The sequence below is a fragment of the Mastacembelus armatus genome, chromosome 24, assembly GCF_900324485.2.
Source record: "Mastacembelus armatus chromosome 24, fMasArm1.2, whole genome shotgun sequence".
In the NCBI taxonomy this organism is placed as follows: domain Eukaryota; kingdom Metazoa; phylum Chordata; class Actinopteri; order Synbranchiformes; family Mastacembelidae; genus Mastacembelus; species Mastacembelus armatus.
In genome coordinates this window covers 6,038,364-6,062,041 of record NC_046656.1, presented here as the reverse complement: position 1 = coordinate 6,062,041, position 23,678 = coordinate 6,038,364, and the positions used below count along the sequence as shown (strand labels likewise).

General features: G+C 39.3%; 1 protein-coding gene across 1 annotated transcript; it reads right to left on the bottom strand.

Annotated features, from left to right (window-relative positions):
- Positions 1 to 447: 447 nt before the first annotated feature.
- On the bottom strand, positions 448 to 17,243 carry LOC113136894 (adhesion G protein-coupled receptor F5-like). The gene is made up of 17 exons (XM_026318008.1): positions 17,116 to 17,243; positions 13,946 to 14,055; positions 13,807 to 13,855; positions 10,270 to 11,490; positions 9,886 to 9,992; positions 9,746 to 9,804; positions 9,514 to 9,653; positions 9,217 to 9,432; positions 7,092 to 7,301; positions 6,856 to 7,005; positions 6,597 to 6,775; positions 4,408 to 4,572; positions 2,934 to 4,307; positions 2,808 to 2,849; positions 835 to 879; positions 615 to 681; positions 448 to 538 (listed from the first exon to the last, which is right to left on the bottom strand). Exons 2-17 carry the CDS (start codon positions 14,045 to 14,047, stop codon positions 471 to 473), a joined length of 4,194 nt encoding a protein of 1,397 aa, XP_026173793.1. The 5' UTR covers positions 14,048 to 14,055; positions 17,116 to 17,243; the 3' UTR covers positions 448 to 470.
- Positions 17,244 to 23,678: the final 6,435 nt, after the last annotated feature.

Genomic DNA, 23,678 nt, shown 5'->3' with positions numbered 1-23,678 from the left:
GAACTGGACCGGTGACAGAGGGCAACATGCACTGGGAACAGGTCTGACTTACAGCTGACAATGCAAACCAAGCTCCTGCTCCATTCGTGCAGAGACCGGACAGTCCCTGGACCCCATACTCCCAGAGCACCTCCCCCACAGGATGCCATGAGGGACATGGTGTCAAATGCCTTCTCCAAGTCCACAAACCACATGTACATTGGTTGGGCAAACTCCAATGAACCCTTAAACACCACAGACAGGGTATAGAGATTGACATCCCTGAAGTTTAACTGACTTGGCGTTATACTGTGATGATGAAGTGTTCCCTTCATTTTTTACCAGTTAATTAATACAGTTACTAAGAAACAGTTTGAAACTCATGTAATAATTACAGCTTTATGTTGTTAGATTAAGGTTCAGATTATGTACAGAAAATTCTTAATAACTGACAGATCTTAACAATCATTCATGAAATTAATTTGTTTATGTTATATTGATTTAGAGAAAAATGACTCTGCGCTGCTGGTGCTTGTTGCTGTTGAAAGATGGTAGACATCTGAAAGAAAAGCAATAAAATGTTGATATGACAAATGATTCAAGAAAGGAAAGAAGGTATATGTATACCAACTTACATCTTCTACCACGTAGTCGATTTATCAAATTTATTCCGCTAAAAGATGAAGAGGAACTACTTGAACTCTGAAAAAGAAGCAATATAATTATTTTCTGTAGCATTTGACAGGTATGTAGTGCAGGTAGGGTGTACTGCTGTGTAAAGAAAACTTGAAAGCTTTAAATATATATTATATATTATAGATTTTAAAATGAAAAAAAAGAAAAATAACCACTTACTCTTTGACTGGAGCTTGCACTTGACCTCAAGAGGACAGAACGGATCTACGGGCAGAATTAAAATCAAGGCAATTTCAAAACAAAAACAAATTGCCCAACAAATTGCAAATTGAGAAATATATAGTAAGAATAGTATAGCATTTAAAACGGGAGCTTGGCATATTTGAAACAACTTTACACCTATATCTACAGTGATGATATACAGTGGGTACGGAAAGTATTCAGACCCCTTTAAATTTTTCACTCTTTGTGTCATTGCAGCCATTTGCCAAAATCAAAAAAGTTCATTTTATTTCTCATTAATGTACACTCAGCACCTCATCTTGACAGAAAAAAACAGAAATGTAGAAATTTTTGCAAATTTATTAAAAAAGAAAAACTGAAATATCACATGGTCATAAGTATTCAGACCCTGTGCTCAGTATTGAGTAGAAGCACCCTTTTGAGCTAGTCCAGCCATGAGTCTTCTTGGGAATGATGCAACAAGTTTTTCACACCTGGATTTGGGGATCCTCTGCCATTCTTCCTTGCAGATCCTCTCCAGTTCTGTCAGGTTGGATGGTGAACGTTGGTGGACAGCCATTTTCAGGTCTCTCCAGAGATGCTCAATTGGGTTTAGGTCAGGGCTCTGGCTGGACCAGTCAAGAACGGTCACGGAGTTGTTCCGAAGCCACTGCTTTGTTATTTTAGCTGTGTGCTTAGGGTCATTGTCCTGCTGAAAGGTGAACCTTCGGCCCAGTCTGAGGTCCTGAGCACTCTGGAAGAGGTTTTCTTCCAGGATATCTCTGTACTTGGTCGCATTCATCTTTCCTTCAATTGCAACCAGTCGTCCTGTCCCTGCAGCTGAAAAACACCCCCACAACATGATGCTCTCACCACCATGTTTCACTGTAGGGATTGTATTGGGCAGGTGATGAGCAGTGCCTGGTTTTCTCCACACATACCGCTTAGAATTAACGCCAAAAAGTTCAATCTTGGTCTCATCAGACCAGAGAAATTTATTTCTCATAGTCTGGGAGTCCTTCATGTGTTTTTTGGCAAACTCTATGCGGGCTTTCATGTGTCTTGCACTGAGGAGAGGCTTCTGTCGGGCCACTCTGCCATAAAGCCCCAACTGGTGGAGGGCTGCAGTGATAATTGACTTTGTGGAACTTTCTCCCATCTCCCTACTGCATCTCTGGAGCTCAGCCACAGTGATCTTTGGGTTCTTCTTTACCTCTCTCACCAAGGCTCTTCTCGCACGATTGCTCAGTTTGGCTGGACGGCCAGGTCTAGGAAGAGTTCTGGTCATCCCAAACTTTTTCCATTTGAGGATTACGGAGGCCACTGTGCTCTTAGGAACCTTGAGTGCTGCAGAAATGATTTTGTAACCTTGGCACAATTCTGTCTCTGAGCTCCTTGGGCAGTTCCTTCGACCTCATGATTCTCATTTGCTCTGACATGCACTGTGAGCTGTAAGGTCTTATATAGACAGGTGTGTGCCTTTCCTAATCAAATCCAATCAGTTTAATAAAACACAGCTGGACTCCAATGAAGGAGCAGAACCATCTCAAGGAGGATCAGAAGAAATGGACAGCATGTGAGTTAAATATGAGTGTCACTGCAAAGGGTCTGAATACTTATGACCATGTGATATTTCAGTTTTTCTTTTTTAATAAATTTGCAAAAATTTCTACATTTCTGTTTTTTTCTGTCAAGATGGGGTGCTGAGTGTACATTAATGAGAAATAAAATGAACTTTTTTGATTTTGGCAAATGGCTGCAATGACACAAAGAGTGAAAAATTTAAACTGGTCTGAATACTTTCCGTACCCACTGTATCTGAGCACTAAAAAAACAGGAATGACCCATACTACATAGTGTGTACAAACACATTCTGTATTGAGACAGATGAAGCACCAGAGCAGACACTGCAACACATTACTAATGGATTTCTCATGGTACCACTCTAAGCGTATGGAAATTCAACATACCTTGGAATCAAAAAGTGTCCCAAACACCAAAATGGAGAAGCCCTGAGGAAAATCACACATGAACATTTCTTAATCATCCAAGTGGAAGAACATAAAATGTTTCACAAATATACTGTTTTTAAATACCTGTAGTGAATTGAAGAACGCAAAAGCTATATGGATTCCTTTATCTGTCGATGATACCATAGTTCCCACTCCCAAAGACCAGGTCAGTCCAAATAATGGAGTCAAAATGATCACACATCTTGCAACAACCACCAGCGTGTGTCTCTCATCTCGTTGGGTGATGTCTCCCACACCTCTTCTCAGCATTTTAAACAAGACCACGATTACAATTAACATGTTGATCAAAACTATGGTCAAGGCAGGTATCACCAAGGCCAGCAAGGCCTTAGTCTCACTCCAGTTGAGCCAACAACCATCAGTTTTCCGGACGTATCCATGTCCTGGTGCTGTGACAGCAACAGTAATAGCTGCTATAATCAGAGGGCAGCCGTAGCCTAAACTGAAGCCAATGGCCAACATGGTTGACTTGGACATGTGGGAGAAAACCATGACTGTCCGATAAAAGAGCAGAAGGCCTGACACGAGCATCCAAAAGAACAGGGCAAGGTAGAAAAAGTGCATAAAAAATGTTGCTGTGCTACATGGTCCAACTGGAAGTGTAAGGTCCTTCCCTTGGTTTTCAAGAGGGTTATTAGCAATAGCAGCAGCTATGATGAAACAGATGTCTGCGATCAACAGGGACAGGGCAGTGTTAACAATGGAAACATGACGCATGAAGGCAGTGCTGTTTCTGGCAACAGCTTTCCAAACGTAGCCTTCAATAATGAGACATATAACTAAGCTTGCCAGAGAGATCCCAACTCCAACATAAGTGATTATATCCAAGGCCTCTCTCAGTGATGGAGGGATGTCTGTTGCCATCAGAAGGGAAAAGGACGTGAGGTGGTTGCAGCGGCAGGTTACTGTGTTATTTATGTCAGAAACAAACTCACACCCTGTATCGTCCCATGCACCAAGATTTTGAAGAAGTGTGAAGTTCCAGAAGACACACTGTGGGTTCAGTGTCAGAGACTTGTTTACCTTGTTATAACTAAAAGTGACATTTTGAATTGTTGCATTTATTTTGACAAGCACCACAGCAGCATTGATGGCAGTTCCATTGTTGGTGGCATTAAATGTGGAGTTCCGTACTGGCATTACATTATTAAGGGTGGAGAAGGTGATAGTGGTGATAAAAGTGTTGGTAATGCCAGTGTTTGGTATATCTATGATGATGCTGGAGTTGAGGTCTGCATGGAAGGAGTTGTTGAACATGGTTCTGTTGAGCAGGATCCGTTGAGTTGAGTTGGCAAACTCCCCAACCAACCTGTCAGACAGAGTCGCCATTGAACCCAGTAGTTCTGAGCTGGTATTGAGAGATTCATTTGCATTTAGAAATGCCCAGGACTGTGTTGCACCATCACCAATGATGACATCAACTGTGTTTAGAACATCCTGCAGATTTAAAAAAACATTTCATTGTGAGGACACAACTTCATCAAAAACACAAATTCAAATTACTTTGAAAAACGTCAAAGTACAAATTTTATTTTACCTGCATGACAGTAGCATTAACTTCAGTTGATACATTTGCAATGTTGTTTAAGATGCCAACAATAGCTGATATGGTTGTAGATGAATTTATAACTTTTGTTTCGTCTTGCTGGACAGTTTGAGTTAGATTCACCACAAACTCTGGAACTTTTTCCACCTGCAAATTCTGAAAGAATGAAACATCAAAACCATAAAAATTAGGATTAAGAAAATGTGGAGATTTTCCTTTCTGACCAATGAGAATCTTTAAAACAATGGTTTGTGCCTGTTTTACATCAATGCTGTGTAGGGCAAGGAATAACTATCTGTGCTCTTATTCAATAAGATAAACCAAGATAACATTAAGCCTCATTACAGTTTCAAAATAGATGGGCTTGGATTTGTCAAATTAATGTTAAAGCATTAACTTCAGTTGATACATTTGCAATGTTGTTTAAGATGCCAACAATAGCTGACATGGTTGCAGATGAATTTATAACTTTTGGTTTGTCTTGCTGGACAGTTAGATCCACCACAAATTCTGGAACCTTTTCAGTATCCAAATGCTCGAAGAATGAAACATCAAAAACACAGATTTAGGATATACCTATTCAGAACAGATGAGGAGATTTTCCTTTCTGAGCAATGAAAACAACCCTTGTGCCTCTTTTACACTAATGCTAGGCAATAACTCTTTCTGTTCCTATTCAGTTAAAATAAACCAATGAAGCATTATGCCTCATTACACTTTCAAAATACACAGGCTTGGATTGGCCAAGTTAGTGTTATTACAATACTGTTACAATATTACTACAATATTACTATTACAATACTCATTTGTCATATTTAGAGTATGTTGAGATTTTGGGCTCTGTAATAAAGTAACACTCAACAAGAAGAAATGTGACAAAGTCTTGATCTGTGCAAAATGCATTTTCAATATTTCTTAGTCAATTTATGCCTTTATTGAAAACTGGAACGTCAAGACATGACTGGAAATCTGGGGAGAAGACACATGACCTACTGATAATAACTTGCCAGGATGTTTGCTGCCTGATTATTTGCCTGTTTAGATGTCACCTTTGCTTTAGCTCCTTTGGTCTGTTTGCTTTAATTTTTCATTTCAAGTATTGTAGCCCACATATTTTTCACCACATCCAAACTTTTGCCTGTTTGCTCCCTGCTGATATTCCATTATGGTAAAAATGCCTAAACTCTTACATTTGAGTCCAGTCTTTCAAGCATGAAAGAATTCACAGGCAACAAAACACAATCTTGTTAAATGCATTACACCAAGGGGTTTTGCTGCCACAGCCTGTTATCTTATGGCTAATGTTAAACTGTTTCCCAAACTTTTCCTGCTGTTGTTCATGTTTTTCTTTCCTTAAATAAATCAATTGGCTTCTTTTTGTATTTGGGATATAAATTCTCTCAGGGTCATCTTAACTTATTCAGCTTCATGCTGTCGGGAACTAATATTTTAAAATGTAAAAAAAACACTGTGTCCTCTCTTACTAATCCTAATGGTGGAGGACCTGAGGGTGAGATATACCTCATCTTTTCTTGTCTTTGTTTTAGTACCTGCAACATTTGGAGCTAGTGACATTGTTTCATTATCTTCACATGGCAGTCCTTTGACAAAGTCCTTCACATTAGCAGTGTAGTACCATACACCAGTGGTAGGTAGAGTAAACAATGTCAAGTAACAGAACTGTTAGGACACCTGACACAACATTGCCATGGACACAACTGTGTCTTTGCAGTTTGCAAATTAGAACAGAGCTTTAAACATAGCCCACACTACTAAGCATACTGTCAGTGATTTCTTTTCATGCTACCTCGCTCTGTATTATGTATTAGTTTTGCTAACTAGCAGAACATCATCCTTCATATTTACCATCACATGCGTTGTTAGATTAGATGGCCTGTCATGTTGAAGGCGCTGAGTTAATCTAGTCCGTTGGGTCAAAAAATCTCTGTGTTAGAGTTTGGCTGATTGACTAAAATAAACTAATAAAAAAAGTCTATAAATTGAATTGACAAAAGTAGCAACTGGGGTATAGTCCAGTGTAACAAAGTAAAAGTACATTTTTTCATTACAGATGTAACTGACTGAGTTTTATTTAACAATTAATCTCTTTATTTATAAAAGAATTCACACATATTTATCAGTATGTGGGAAGAAGCAAAATAGATCAGTTCATCACATACCTGTGACTCAGTTAATAATTCCTTGATTGTTGTTATGATACAGGTGTCTCTCACAAGTCTCCACTCTCCTGTTTCCTGACAGATCGCAGTCTTATTCCCCTCTTGACCTTTATCACACCCTATGACTGACATGTCATCTGCTCGTCCAACCCCATACTGAGTATCATTACATTGGATGGCTTAAGAGTTAAACAGTGTATTAGTGAAAGAAGATGGTCCAAACAGCAAAGAAATAGTAAATAGAAACCATGGCTCTTACCACTGTTGAAAATGGTCAGTGTCATTGTCATTTCATAACCCTGTGGTTGAATCACTCGACATATAAAACTTGTTTTGTCCTGTGATGTGCTGCAGCTTTCTATCCTGTAGTTATACTTGATGCAGTAGTTTTCAGTGCCATTAGTGGGATCTGTGAACATTTAACAGTGTTGTTAAAAAGATGTCCAGCTTCTCATCATGGCTACAATTAGGTTTTCAGTGTCACTTCATACTTACCTGAGATTAAAACAGTTGTGCCTTGTAACCACTGGACTGTGTAGGGTTGCTGCACACAACACTCAAGTGGTTGTATCTGTCCCTCTTTACATTGAATGTTAATTTGACTTTGTAGCTGCACAATGGGAGCTTGTTTGATTTGGTTTTCTCTTACAGTTCCATTTTGGAGGAAATCTATTACTGTGCCCCTCAGAGTACATTCATAAAGTCCTGTTAACAGAAGCAGATATTTATGATTTTAAAGTGGTTTATAAAATAAAACAATTGCCAACATTAGAAGTTACTAATATGTCAATATTTCAATATGAGTGTGATTAAATGTGGCTAATTCTAAATTTAATGTAACATGTATAGAATATGCAATGAAAGATACCAATAGTAATGTACAACTTTATGTAAAAACAGAATGCAATGATTTGTAAATCTCATAAATTCATATTTTATTCACAACATAGAAAACATATATGTTTAAACTGGGAAAATGTACAATTTTAAGAATGAATAAAAGGTAATTTTGAAATTTGTTGCCTCTGTCCCAATGTTTCTGTGACATGTTGCTGCCATCAAGGCTGGTTGTTTTCTTTGAGAAAAAAAACAACAAAACGTATATCAATCTATAGAAGTACAGATTGTAATATAAATATACTATCTTGTGTAGTTGCATAGCAAATATGTTTTTTTTATTTGAGCCAAAAAAGGATGTGGGACTTCACAATTCTCCATAAGGAGCTAAGTTACTGTTACATTTTATGTTATAAGTTAGCTCATTACCGGCATGGGTGCAGCTAAGTCAGCTAATGTTCACAGCATGGAACTGTAACCACAAAATTTCTATGTCAATTACACCAGTGTCCACATTCAGAACACCTGTAACATTATTTAACGTTTAATTTTTATCTTAATTGTGATTTTACTCTCCACTTTACCTCTTCCTCTACTTTGCTTTTACATGCATGACGTATTACAAAACAAATTCCCAAAATTAAGATCTTTGCAAAATTTAACGTTAGTTAACAATTAAGATGCACTTTTAGGGGTGCTAAGACTGATTTTAGGTGTGCTTGAACAACCCTTAAAAGGGTCTAAAATCACCTCTGGCCAAAATGCAATAATGGATGCCCGTCATCCTTGGACCATCAGAAGGCACTGCATTAAAAACTGTGATTTTTGGTTTAAAAATGCAGTGATGCCCATCGCAGAATCATACCAGTCTGTGACCACAGTTTGCCATCGAAAAATGCAAGTTAAGGCTCTATCATGCGAAGAAGAAGCCATATATGAAGGAGATCCTGTCCTCTCTGAGCCAAAGCTCATGTAAAATGGTCTGTGGCAGAGTGGAAAACTGTTCTGTGGTCAGACAAATCAAACTTTGACATTCTTTTTGGCAATCATGGGCGATGCGTCCAAGAGAGGTTTATTATCAGCGGTTAGTTCAAACGCCTGCATCTCTGATGGTATGTGGGTCCATCAGTGCCTATGGAATGAGAAAGCTTGCACATCTGGAACGGCACCACCTGTCTGCACTCTGGACCTTTTAACCAATTGAAAATATTTGGCACATCTTGAAACAAACAAATGTGAAGACCCAGGACTGTTAAGCAGTTACAATCCTATATCAGACAAGAATAGGACAACAATCCTTTAGCAAAACTCAATCAACTGGTTTCCTCAATCCCTAGACATTTACAGACTGTTAAAAGAAGAGAAGATGCTACACCAAGGTAAATCGACCTGTCCCAACTTCTGAGATGTTACTTCTGTCAATCTCAAAATTCCCTCATTTTTTTCTTAAAATGGTTCATTTTCTCAGTTTATACATTTGATATGTTCTATGGTGAACAAAGTATAGGTTTATGAGATTTGCAAATAATTGCATTCTGTCATTATGTAGCTTTGACAGTGTCCCAACTTTTTTTGTATTGGGGTTGTATATATTAGTAATATGGATATGATGACTTGACAGTCATTTTATTGTAGCACAGCAATATTAAATATTCTGTGCATAAACTACAATATATCTGAACATATTTCACAGAAATATTATAATATATTCCTGAATGCAGCTTTTAATTTCATAAATGTGTGCAACAATTGTATTTGCTGATTCAAACTAGCTTTGACTTACCAACATCAGCATTAATTACATTGTTAACTATAAGCACTGATGTATTAGTTGTAGTAGTTATTTTAATCCTTCCACCGTCTTTAATTTCCAGTCCATTAAATTTCCACACAGAACCAGAAATTTGTCCCACATTAAAATCTTTAGGAGGGGGACCACATGTCAGCGTCATGCTGCTGCCAGTGTAAGTGAGGTCAGGAATGCTGATTGGATATGCACCTTTTAAGAAAGTAAAATATCAGTTAGAAATACAGACAAGTTCAACAGAAAGTAATAAGCTACCAGCTCTTTTAAACTTACTGATGTAAACTGCAGAAACTGATCCAATGACAGGGGCAATAGGCTTCATCGCTTCTGGGAGTTTTAGATTTGCTTCAGCTATTTCATTTGAATTAACTTGTGTTGTCTCAATAACAAAGTCTGTAATAACACTTCCTTTTCTGTAAGATCAAACAAAAGTTATAGGTGATGTAGAAGTTGGTGTGACTCCTGCTTCTAAAATTTTGTTAACACAAAAATTACTATACTTCACCTGAACCCCTTCACAACAACTCTTTTAAACCCTGTGATTCCTTTGTACTGTCTCTCTAACTGCAGAGATATGAAAACAACATTAGAATACAAAGAAATGAATATACATGTTGGAAGTAGGTTTGGTGTTAACACACTTACCACTGGTTGAATACTTGATGTAAGATTCTTGAATTCAGGACTTGTTATGTCATTTAATCCTTCTGTGTATTCCTTGTCTAATGTGATTGACATGTCCACACCAAAAACTATTTATTAAAGAAAACAGATGAGAAACAATAAGCAGATATGTTCAATGTGAATACAAATGCAGAACAAAGTTGGTATGCCATATCATATACATGATCTTCTATTTGGATCCAGTTATGATGACTTTGCACTATAAAATTCACGAACTATAGAACAACTAACACAATAGTTAAATTAGTCATTAAGTTCTAATTGATACCAAGGTTTGGTTTGATACCAACTTGGTTCAATTCATATTGGATTACATGGCAATTGCTAGTGCCTCCACTTTGTCACCTGTAGGTGCTGTTGATGTAGTACTAGTCACTGTGGTTGTGGAAACAGTACTGGCAGTTGTGTCACTGGTGCCGATATTTGTAGTTGTAGTAGTAGTCGTGGTGATGGGGACAGTGGTACTGGCTACAGTCGTGATGGTGGAGACAGTGGTATTTGCTGTGGTGGTGGAGACTGTGGTACTGGCTGTAGTCATGGTGTTGGCAACAATGGTACTGGCTGTGGTTGTAGAATTGATGGGAGCAGTGGTATCGGCCATCGTCATGGTGGAGTTAGCGGTACTGGCAATGGTAGTGACAGTGGTGGGTATAGTTGTATTGACCATGGTAGTAGACATGGTGGGTATAGTGGTATTGGCCGTGGTAGTGGACATCGTGGGGAAAGTGGCATTAATTGCTGTGGTGTCCGTGGTGGGTATAGTGGTGTTGGCCGTGGTAGTGGACATCGTGGGGAAAGTGGCATTAATTGCTGTGGTGTCCGTGGTGGGTATAGTGGTATTGGCCGTGGTAGTGGACATCGTGGGGAAAGTGGCATTAATTGCTGTGGTGTCCGTGGTGGGTATAGTGGTATTGGCCATGGTAGTGGACATCGTGGGGATAGTGGCATCAATTGCTGTGGTGTCCGTGGTGGGTATAGTGGTATTGGCCTTGGTAGTGGACATCGTGGGGATAGTGGCATCAATTGCTGTGGTGTCCGTGGTGGGTATAGTGGTATTGGCCGTGGTAGTGGACATCGTGGGGATAGTGGCATCAATTGCTGTGGTGTCCGTGGTGGGTATAGTGGTATTGGCCTTGGTAGTGGACATCGTGGGGATAGTAGCATCAATTGCTGTGGTGTCCGTGGTGGGTATAGTGGTATTGGCCGTGGTAGTAGACATCGTGGGGATAGTGGCATCAATTGTTGTGGTGTCCGTGGCGGGTATAGTGGTATTGGCCGTGGTAGTGGACATCGTGGGGATAGTAGCATCAATTGCTGTGGTGTCCGTGGTGGGTATAGTGGTATTGGCCGTGGTAGTAGACATCGTGGGGATAGTGGCATTAATTGCTGTGGTGTCCGTGGTGGGTATAGTGGTATTGGCCGTGGTAGTAGACATCGTGGGGATAGTAGCAATAGCTGTGGTAGAGTTCATAGTGGGGACAGTGTTATTAACCATTCTAGTCATTATGGTGGTAGCTTCTGATGTAGATGAACTAACTGTGGTATTTTGGCTGGTCAGAGCAGGAGCTGAAAATAAAATAGTTTAAACATAATTAAAATAGATTTCAAGCATCTGAAACAGTTTGGACTGAGTGTAAACATTCAGACAACCTGAGAGAGGAAGAGGAGACGCTGTTTCATCTCCCCTGACCCCGACATTAGTGCAGTTATTTAACGTTATTTGACATGGATGAATGAATTTTATAAAGCACTTCTACTTGTTGTTATGCCAAGCTTACGTTCTTCATGGGCTAATTTATACTATAATTAGTATAATTAGAAATGCAACTTACACACTGAAACGATTGTTTTTTTCTGTTCAACAAGGCTGTTTTTGCTAAAAGCAATTTATAGTGATAGTGCAGAAAATATGGTACTTAGTAGTGACATTGTGTTCACACCTTGTGTTTTTCAACAAAGATTTCTTAATTATTTGAGTTTTTGTGACTACCACTGTTAAAGTGTAACAAACCTGAAGTAAAAAAGAAATCACTGAAAACATAAATTAATCAGGGTGTTACCCCATTGGTTATTTCTAAAAATTCTGTTGCAGCAATTTTTAAAGTTTAGGATGATGTGGGGTTTTGTTGTATTAATTGGTGACAGATGTTGTATCTACATGTTGCAACTGAACATGTGTACAGATCGATTTGGAGCAATTGTCATGAGTCCCCTATGGGACTTCCTGCCAGGACCTTTTCCTTTGAAAGGACTTCCTCCTTTTCCTGCACTGATCCCTGGCACCTTTATGTGTCAATTACTGTAATCACTCTCACCTGTTGTTCAGTCTTCTATAAGTACTTCCTGTGCTCCTTTGTTCTCTGCTGAAGCATTAACCTGTGTTGATGGATGCAGATTGTTCGTGTAGTGCATAGAATTATTAAAGTGTTTGTTATATGTCTTACGTGGCAGATTACGCTGGCAACTATTTCTTAACCGTGACGTCCGGTTATATTTATGTTTTTCCTGAATCCTGTGATTTCCAGGAGAATAATTAAACCTCATTGTCCTGCATTTGGGTCCTGTCTCTCCTTCCTCTCTCCATCACCCCAACACATAACAGAAATGTCAGTTGTTGCAGTAGTTACAAGTAATTCAGACAAAAAAAAAACTTTTAATTATTATTTTGACCTGCATAAAGCTTATCTTATGTGGCAAATTGAAAAGCAAAGGCGGACAGAAATAAATTACTGCCAATTTTTTTTTTATCACATATAACAAGGTAATTTATTCTAAAAACCTAGACAAATGTATTTTCTGGCAAACTGAAAGCCAAAGTTATTATTAGGCACTTACTGTCAGGATCCGTGTTGTGAGTTCCTGTTTTATGTTTTTATTTTGTAGGTTCCTTTAGGATTTGGTTTGGTTTTGTTTTTTTCCATTTTACTTTGACCCAATTAGTTGATTGTTTTCACCTGTCCCTCGTTTGTGTTCGTTCCTTCATATTCCTTTGTTCAGTCACAGTTCTTTGCTAGATCATCTGCTCAACATGCTCTTGTTTGTGATCCCTGCCAGACATTTCATTTGACTACCAACTGCTCAAAATAGCCTTGCCTTTTCCCTTTTTGGAATTTTGATCTTGGACTGGTTTTTGTTCTCCCAAGTTTAAGTTAAGTTATCTGCCTCTGTTTTGTATGTGCTTTTCTCCATGTCTTGTGTTCCTGTTTAGCTCCCTGGCGTTCATGTTTAGTTCCCTTGTTCGTGTCTTGTTATCCTAGTGTTCATGTTTGCCTCATTCATGTTTAGTCATTAAACTTTTGACAGAGAGACGTGATTGAAATCCCCTGTAATTGCAATGAATGCACCATCATGCTGGGTCTGTATCTTAGCAACGGCATTATGAATGACGTTACATGCCGGTGCAAACGCTGCCTTCAGTGTAATGTAAAAAATGTACATAAACTCCCTTGGAGCATAGTCTCAGATGGAGACTAACTGAGACCAATTTTGGGGGTTAACCCATTTCTGGTTGAAAAATGGGATAACTACTCCACCTTTTGTCCTTCTGCTTGTCCTTGGTTCTCTGTCTGCTCATATAGCTGTGAAGCCAGGTATATGCACGTGTGTATACACACAAGTATGGTATGTTGTCATTAAACCAGGACTCAGAAAGACATCAAACTGCACTCCCACAGGGTGTACCCCTGCTTTCCACCCAAAGAGAGCTGGGATAGGCTCCAGGAGATCCCCGTGACCCTGGTTAAGGAATAAGCGGGTATAGATAATGGATGGATGGATGGTACCAATCTTCTCATTGATCTCTGGTGAGAAAGATATTAAGTGTATTCCCCAAAATGATTTGTGTTCACACTGTATTCAGTAATGCTAATTGACTGGACTAACCGTTTCTTTTCTGCCTGGTATGAGGAAGAAATTCCTCTTCATCACGTTCCTGCAACAACAAGGACAACATACTGTGTTACTTATCAAAATGTGTAATGAAGCAGAAGTTGCATGTTTTGTGTAAATACAGTGGGCCTACCGGTAAATCAGGATTTGAAAATTCAATGAGGTTCGCTGTTTCCACAATAAGAAGTGTCACAGCCACAGCCAGGGCAAAAGTGGTCAAACTTTTATTAGACATTGCTATTCCTGTAAAGAAAGGTAGAAAGGGAAAGAGAAAACATTCTGTGGAGATTCTGAATCGTCCAGGTGAAGTTATCTAGAGGTTGAGTCATGGCAACTGGACTTCTAGTTCTTAGGTCAAAAAGTTTCACCACTCATCCGAGTGGCTTTGTCAGTCTAAGAGAAAGCTGGTATGGAACCTGCAATTTATCTTTCAGGTTGGTTTCACTCCACCCTTAGTCCCATAGGTGAGCTATGTAAATGGGGTGAGAGTCATTAGACCCACACTCCTGACTTGGCTTCACTTCAAACATGGTCTGAATAGGCTTGTTAGGTGAACAATAGAGGTGAGCTCAAGTGATGGTCATTAGGATCTAATGAGAACCCTCAGATTCACCAAGAGTGTGTCCTCACTGGCTGACATTTGATTTGTTCCTAGTCTGATAGTCTGATAATCTGATAACTTTTTGTGTCTCCATTAGAGACTTTCTGAAAATAAGTGAAGAACAACAAACCTCAGTGTGAGACCAAATGAATTATTCTTGAGATTTCCAATAAAAGCATTCAGACATTTTTTTTGACATGGATGTGCAAGCAATTTGTTTCACAAATATTTCATCAGACTAACTTGACAATTAGAACAGGTTACAGGAGGGATATAAAGGATCCAAATCATGTGTCCGAACGCTAGTACTCAATTGATATTAACATACTTATAGCTATTACATTTGCATATGTGCCATTTTCTAGCCATTTTTCCTTAAATTCAGTGGATTGCACCAGACCTCTAATAAATCCTAGGATGATAAAATTATGTTGTTCAAACTGTGTGGGAAGTATATATACATACATAGAAAGTACTGTATATTTTGTCATCATTTTCAAGGACCACATCAGTCCGACCACATCATGGTGCATTTGATTCCTGCGTACAGGCAGAAATTAAAACTCTGCAAACCTGTTGTGAGGATATCAAAGAAGTGGACCAGTGAGGCTGCGGGGGAACTTCAGGAGTGTTTGGACTGTACAAACTTTTTAGGTTTGCCACCAACTGTTTGGATGAATACACAGACACTGTGACGTTCTACATTAACTTCTGTGAGGACAGCGTCAATCCATCACACACCAGGGTGAGTTAAAACAACAACAAACCCTGGTTCACAGCTAAACTCAGATGGCTCAGGTAAAAGAAAGAGGCTGCATTCAGAAGTGGGGACAGAAAAATCCAAGGAGGCCAAGTACAGATTTAGCGAGGAGGTGAGAAGAGCTAAATCAGCGTATGGTGAGAGAATGGAACAGCAATTCTCAGCCAACTACTCTGTCTGGAAAGGGCTTAAGGCGATCCCCAACTACAAGCCTAGAGCCCCCCACCTCTGTGAACGACCTGCGCCTGGTCAACAGCCTGAATGAGTTCTTCTGCCGCTTTGAAAGACAATGGGACAAACCTGACTTCCCCCACTCCTCCCCCATTCCATACCTGGACCAGCTACACAGTTCCACACCTCTTTGCCCCCCTCCCCTTTCCCCTTAGCTCACCTAAGACACCTTTCTTCTCTCCATCATATCAGCCAACTCCCTGACAAAGTCCCTACATTCAAAGTCCCTACTCTAAGTCCTACACTCCTGCCCTTTCTCTTCTCTCTTTGCCTATGAACACACCTTCCTCTTCTCCTTCTTTGACCAACAGTAGTCCAATTTCCACTGACACCCTGTAAGTCAACAGCACCAGTGGTGGTCGTTGTTAACCTTGGCTGCAACCGATCCGGTATGGAAGTCATATTTGTTTGATTTGGCTTAAATTTTACGTCGGATGCCCTTCCTGACACAACCGTCTGCGGACTTGGGACCGGCACATGAAGACACTGGATTGTGCCCCCCTGTGGTTGCATTAGATAAAACTTTTTTAATCACCAAATGGAAATTCAGTGTCCAGTATTCTAATAATTATTATTATCAACTGAATATTTTTAACAAAGTGCATAAATAAGTATAATCTTTACACAGCACTGCCACAAGCCTCTGCCTGCAGGAACCTGCTCGGCAGAGTCCTGTTGTCAGGGAGGTTTAGCTCACCTGGCTTTGCTGCACCACATAAACGAGACACAGTCAGCTAAATGTGCTCTCTCCTACGGCTTCTAATCTGTGGGTTTTGACTTATTTGTAATTATAGAGCATAAATAAAGTGAGTCGTGTGTCTCTTCCTTCTTTGGTGACATCATCACAGTGACCAAAAGGCATTGGGTTTGTGGACCCATTCTCAAGTCACAGCTATCATGAAATAAACAGTTATGTAATTAAAATGATGAAAAAGTCTATGTTTAACCTAAAATCTAAACATGGTTTATTAACCAGAAAATGAAGAAATTTCAGTATGCATTGTTTGCCAAATCTGCCTTTAGCACTAGAGCCATTGCTTCAAGAACGACTGGATGTATAGTAGAGAATGGAACTTTCGGAAGATAATTACCGTGAGGTTGCAAAGTAGCTTTGACCAGCCCAGGGGCAAAGTCTAGACAGGATTGTGAGACTGATACAGCCTGCAAATCCCCAATTTACTTCAGAAAAGTAACAGCCATTAGAAAAACCAACTTTAGGGTCAGGAACCTGACTGGTGCTGACTCTAGCGGTTCGAAAGGGGTGTCAACCAGACCCCCGAGCACTAAGTCCCACGAAGGGACTGTCGCTCTAGTGAGCGGCCTCAACCACTTGGCCCTTCAAATGAAACGGGCAACTAGAAGGTGTTTTTACCACAGAAACCCCATCAGTCAGAGCATATCAAGCCGAAATGGTGGCCAAACAGCCTGAAAATCACTTGTTGAATGAATGTGAAATGAACGTGAAGGATCAATCACACGATGCCACTGTTGAAGAAAAATGGTATCTGCTTTGGCTGTCTAAATAGAGGTCACATGAGGAAAACCTGTAATAGAAACATGACATGCCAGTATTGCCAAGGAAAGCACCCTAGTATAATAGAAATAGAGAAATCAGAAAATAGGTCAAACTGGAAACATCCTCCGATTGAAACTATTCCTGATAAACACCAACACTAAAAACACATTCCTCACAAACAAACAATGTTCATACCTTAGTTCACAGTCCCTCTCTCTCTTCTGCAAGTTCCATGTGTGTTTAGAAAAAACACTTTAATATATACATCTGCAGAGTGAAGAAGCTGTCACACCAGTATGGTTTACTAAAGGAAATGCGATAAAGAACAAACTTCCTCATAGTCCCACACTGTACTGGCAGAGACTCAGTGGGTTTTTAGTATGCCTTCAGTTTCCTTGTTAGATTTGGTGTGACCTTAACTGTTCCAATGTGAGAAACTTCGACAACAATCTCAGAAGACTATTGATACACATATTAATAGATTACCAAATACAATTTTATTGCTTAACAACCCTCAGAAGTCCCTACAGAAGCATTCCTTAAGTGAAGCAACAACTTGAAAACACAATTAAAAGTTAACATGACAGAGATTTTGTGTTTAACAGTCACAACTAAATTGTTTATTCAATTCCTCAAAACAACAAATAGTTGTAAACATCTCTAATGATAAAGCCTAATTTAAATCAAATGTCCTATTGTTAAAACCTATATGTGCAGCTATGCAGAGGTCATTGGGACTGACAGTATCTGTTGTTAAAATTTCTACACGACTGACTCGGATAAAAAAAATTTTAATATAGTTCCATAGTTAAATGGCTTCATGTCTTTTTTTTTTCTTTGGCTCTGTGCAGGTATTGTTCCTGGATTTAATGACAAATTAATGATTGTATGTCATTCACTACAGTTACAGGTATCAATGTGTATAATGAATAAAATGAAGAAATGTTAGTTCTTTACAATTAGTAACACACATTTGCCTCTTTTTTATTTTACATTAAAAAACTCCATTAGAGCCAAAAAAGGGAAGTAATGTATTGCAAGGACTGTGTTATCTTACAGTTATCAAATGTAGCAGAATGTGGCTTGTCAGTCTAATTTAAAGTCATTTTGTTTTGCTTTAGATCATGATGTCTGTAAACAACCTAATGAAAGTATGTAAAATGGACTGTAAATAGAAGTGGTGACTTAGACTAAACTTTATTGATCCACAAGGGAAATTGTTTGGTCACAGTAGCCCAGTTACATACAAAACACTCTTGATGGTGGCTGTGTTTGCGTGTTTAGGTCTATTAAAACTGAAAGGTCACTGAAGGTTCTTTGTGTCAAAGTAATATCTGTCGTGATGTCTGAAGAGTTTTGGGAAACTTAAATCATTACTGAGAAATGTATCTTATCCATTATAAAAACAATAATGAATATAGCAAATACACTGCAGCCTACTCTAGGCAGCAGTTACATTTCTAAGCTCAATGTAATCGGGACAAATATCTGGTAACAACTGTAATTAGTAGGAGACAGTTTTGTATTGGTGTACCCAGAAATGTAGTAGGAAGAGAAAGTCACAAAGCCCTGGTTCTTTCAATTGAAAAAGATGACAGCTCAGAACAGGCTCTTGTTTCAAAACCTGCTGTGGTTCTCAGTGGTTTGTTTGTCTTTAGCTGGGAAATTCCTGTCATTGTTGTTGATATCATCATCTTCATTGTAGCTCCAAGTTTAAGAAAGATTTAGTCTTGTGTTGCATGGAGAAAACATTCTCTCAAATACTCTACCTAGGAACTAAAACTGTAGTTCCAACAATGCTGGGACCCACTGTACTTCACCACCACAGCCAGACTGTCCAGAGGTGCAGTGCCAGCCCCCATCTGTAGAGACAAGCCAGGATATCTCTGCCCTGTTCAACAGGAGATGCCGAGGCCTGCATGAGGAATGTCAATAAAAAGTAATATATTAAAAAGTCTTCTGTAGTTGGCTGCACAGAACAAACTGGGTGCACTGTGGCAGGTATGCTGTAAACCCTTAAGGCATGCTGTGCAGGTTTCTCCACACTTCTAAAGAATCTGAGACATTGCATTAATGTATTTTAATACCATAACTTAAAAAAGCTTTGGACATTAGTTTAAGCAGTGCACAGATTAACATATATGCATATATAAATTGGCTTTTATTTATTTTATTTTTTTTACTTAGATAAAATGTTTTTAATCACCAAATGGAAATTCAGTGTGCATTATTCTAATATTATTATTATTATCAATTGAATATTCTTAAAGCGCATAAATAAGTATAGTCTTTATAGTGGCAGTGACAGCCTGCAGGAACCTGCTCAGCAGAGTCCTGTTGTCAGGGAGGTTTAGCTCACCTGGCTTTGCTGCACCACATAAAGGAGAGACAGTCAGCTAAATGTGCTCTCTCCTACGGCTTCTAATCTGTGGGGTTTTGACTTATTTGTAAATATGGAGCATAAATTAAAATCATAATTTTTCAGTTAGTCTTGTGTATCTCCCTTCTTTTATGACATCATCACAGTGACCAAAAGGCATTGGGATCGTGGACCCATTCTCAAGTCACAACTACCATGAAATAAAAAGTTATGTAATTAAAATGAAGAAAAAGTCTATGTTAAACCTAAAATCTAAACATGGTTTATTAACCAGGTAATAAAGTTTCAGTAAGCAGAAAATGATGAAGTGTTTCCCCTGCATTTTCATGACATTACAGAAGCTCAAGATGCTGTGTTTCAATAAGGCTGATGGGAAACATTCTTTGTTCGACCGGGTGTGAAGCACGTGTGCCAAACACGCCAAGAATTGGCTTAGGTAACCATGGTGGGTGATGTCATTTGATTACGTGTAGCTGAGGTTATAAATAGACGTGAAACGGACATACCCTCAGGTTAAACCTTGTCCGAAGAGACACCCAGTCATGCCTGCAGTGCGGCATTGAGGTGCAGCATCTCGTTGCCACTTTTTCAGGGAACAGGATTACAGTAAAGTAACCTGAGACATTCCCTATTAAAAGGTCCTCTCGATGCTGTGTTTCAATAACAGTGATAGGAACGAGAATACCAACACTGCCGCATTGGAAGTGTCTGGACCCCCAGGGTTTTGTATTTTAAGCACAAACATTGAACTCAGGCATGACTTTGGGATGATGACTCAAGGACATGCAAGCCCGGAGTAGCTTGGACATCCAATCTGACAAATGTGTGTGGAAAGGACCAGCCTGCTACATCACAAACATGCTGCAAGTGGGCACCTCTTGCCAAAGACACAGAAGATGCAACCCCCTTAGTTAAAAGGACCCTTACTCCTAGGGGCAAAGCTTAACCAAGCGCTTCGTAGGCTAGGGCAATAGCATCCCTCACCCAATGTGACATAGTTTACTTAGTGGCAGCCGTCCACTGGTTGCAGCCCCATAGCATATGAGAAGCTCCTCCAATTGATGCCACTGGGTAGTGCCGTGGACATAAATTTGAAGAGCATGTAATGGACACATGAAGTGAAGTCTTTCTTGCTCCGGTGTTGTGAATGATGGAGGGCAGAAGGCTTCAACAACCAGATGTATGGTTGAGAATGCAACTTTCGGAAGATAATTAGGATGAGGATGCAAAATAGTTCGCAAAAAGTATGTAAAATAGCTTTATAGTTTTATTCCACTTAGTATCTTTTTAATATTTTAAATATCTTATTTATCTTACATCTTTGCTACTTTTGTCAGTCTGCTGTGTACTTGTACTTTGCTATTGCAGCAAGGCAATTTCCCCACTGTGGGACAAATAAAGGTTTTCTTATTGTATCTTATCTTAAAATAACCCGGACCAGCCCATGGGCAAAGTCTAGGCAGGATGCCCCCCCCCCCCCCCCTCTGCACACACTGTAAATGGAAAATGAAACTGGGTTTTAAAAGGGACCAAACAACAAAAAACAAACAAAAATCATTTTCAACATAAAATGTTTCTTCTAATAAAAACCTACAGCAAAGTGCAACAGTTTAAATCTCCTCTGATTTCTCTTCAGCCAGTATCAGACCTGATGAACAAGCTCTAACAGGAGAAACCTGTGCCACTCTCTTTCTTGTGTTTTCTCTATTTCATAATGTCTGGGTCAACTATTTGATTCTGACAGAACAAATGCACTTTGTCACTCACTAAGGCACACATAGATACATGCAGAGAAGCATACGCACCGTGACAAAGGCACACTCTTTTAAACAGCAGTAGAAGACAAATATTTTAAGAGCAGATGTGGCAAAGGAAACTGTAGACCCATGAGGCATGACAAAATTAGGAGCCGCAGGGGACAGGAAGGAGAATGTGGACAGATGAGACTTTACAATGTTAAACATTTTTAAGGTAAACAGGTATACTCCTATTTGATAGTTCTGTGTTTGTAAAGTGTAATGTCAGGCACCAGCTTTTTTTCAATTGAAGAAAATTCCTTTATACTTTCTTCAGGTAAACCTGAACCACCCCTAACTATATGCTTGTCAAAGAGGATTCATTGAAATTCATTTTAATTATTAACTTACATTAAATTTTGCAAAGATCTTAATTTTGAGAATTTGTTTTGTAATCCACCATGCATGTAAAAGCAAAGTAGAGGAGGTGGACATTAAAATCAATTCAATTCAATTAAATGTTTTATTTTTATAGCGCCAAATCACAATACAATCATCTCAAGGCACTTTACAAAAAACAAAAATGGGGGAGCTCAGTCTAGGCCTATAGCAGCATAACTAAGAGATGGTTCAGGGTTACCTGAAGCCAGCCCTAACTATATGGTTTGTCAAAGAGGAAGGTTTTAAGTCTAGCCTTAAAAGTACAGAGAGTGTCTGCCTCCTGAACCCAGACTGGCAGCTGGTTCCACAGGAGAGGAGCTTCATAGCTAGAGGCTCTGCCTCCCATTCTACTTTTGGAAACTCTGGGAACCACAAGTAGACCTGCACTCTGAGAGGGAAGTGCTTTATTGAACATAAGAAACGAGCTAAGAAGAAACAGAACTCTATGGGAAACTAATCAAGATATTTAAAGGTTGAGTCATGGCAACTGGACTTTCAGTTTTAACCTTCAAGGGTCGACGAACGTTTGTGGCATCTTCTCCTGATAATGCTGAAACTTAAATTACTCCGTCAGTTTTGATCATACAGATAAGAGAAATATATCATTCGAATAGTTTTATTTGTATACCCTCATAATAATAACTAAATTATGTGCTTTTTTTAAATAAAGAAAGCAGACATGGTACTGTATTCTCTGTCTCTGTCATCTCTCTTCACAGACACGTAAATAAAACAACCAGAATATCAGCGAATACTTCCCTAATAAAAATAAGAAACATATGGCTAGAAAGCTTGAAATGTTTTCTTTTAAATGAAACAATTCAAGTCAAAAACAAATTACCACCTTTTATTTAATCAGTATGAATGTAAGGAGCAATACGTTTTCTCCTGTCTCACCTCATTATAACTAATGCGATCCCGCCTTGCACTGAGCGAACTGTTCATATGGAAATAATCTGAGGTGAGCCAGGTAGTTCTGTACACGTCCCCGAGAAATAACATAAAATATCAAACTTCATCGTAGAATTCACTCACTTTTTCTGCACGTTTGGATGATGGCGTGTTACGCAGGTGAAGAAGCGCTTCGTACGTTCCAGACAGAGATGAAGAGTTTACTTTGTCCTCAGCTGAAAAACATGACTCAAATGACGAACGTTTGGATCCGCATTATATTGCACTAATTCCCTCTCAGCCACATTCCTGACTGAAAGGCTCATGATTTTTATTGTTTCTTATAGTATTCTTGGTTTGTCATGTTTAACAGGTTTTCATTTACAGGTTGATTCACAGAGTTCACCAAGGCTTATGTGTTTTTCATAATCATATCTGATGTTTATGTTCTTCCTGACCTAGTATAGTCTAGTATAGACTGACACTAAGGGACACAGTGTTCTCAAGGATGTTGGTGAAGAGTATCTGGGAGAAAGGTTCCTTAGCACACTAGGTGTGAGGAAGGGACAAGTATAACAGAGCAGGCCCAGGACGAAGGGTTAGCTGTCGAATGAGAATATAGAGTTTTAGAATATAGCCTTATTATGGAATCACTTTGTAGAACAATAGGGAAGTACAGATTTAAATATCTGATTATGTGAATGATTATTTGCATTTACTTTGCATGTCTCTATAAGTAGTGGTCTCAGCCTAATAGGAGCTGAGCAACTGGGGAACAACTGGGGAAGACTGATCGATTTTGTTCTATTCTGGTTTGCTCCTTTCTTTTCTATTTTCTTTTCTATTTTCTGAAAAGACAATCTGTCTGCACTGTCTTTATTGTTCATCCAACAGTTTTTGCCACAACAGCGGGTCTTTGTCTTCTCAGGTAAATCACATGATTATTCATGATTAGGTACGCCTTCCTGCATAGGACCCCAAAACACCCTCAGACCCCAGAGGGTTAAGGCAGAAACATTTCACCACCCATCCAGGCGGCTTCATCAGTCTAAGAAAAAAGCTGGACTAGAACCTCCAATTTATGTCCCAGGTTGGTTTCACTCCACCCCTAGACACATAATCTCACTAGTTGAGCTTTGTAAATCAGGTGAGAGTCGTTAGACCTTCTGAGTTGGTTTCACTTCACACCTGGTCTGAATAGGCTCGTTAGGTGAACAAAAGGCGTGAGCTCAGGTGAGGGTCATTGGGATCTAGGGGTGGACTCATGTGATCGCTCTGGTTCACCAACTGGCTGCAGAGTGTGTCCTCCC

What these genes read in the sequence shown, in the direction of transcription:
- LOC113136894 (XM_026318008.1), bottom strand. Translation starts at nt 14,047, where the DNA reads ATGTCTAATAAAAGTTTGACCACTTTTGCCCTGGCTGTGGCTGTGACA. An exon ending in GTGCAAGCTCCAGTCAAAGA is followed by an intron (nt 682 to 834) that starts GTAAGTGGTTAT and finishes CTTCTTTTTCAG; the next exon opens with AGTTCAAGTAGTTCCTCTTC. An exon ending in TCGACTACGTGGTAGAAGAT is followed by an intron (nt 539 to 614) that starts GTAAGTTGGTAT and finishes CTTTTCTTTCAG; the next exon opens with ATGTCTACCATCTTTCAACA.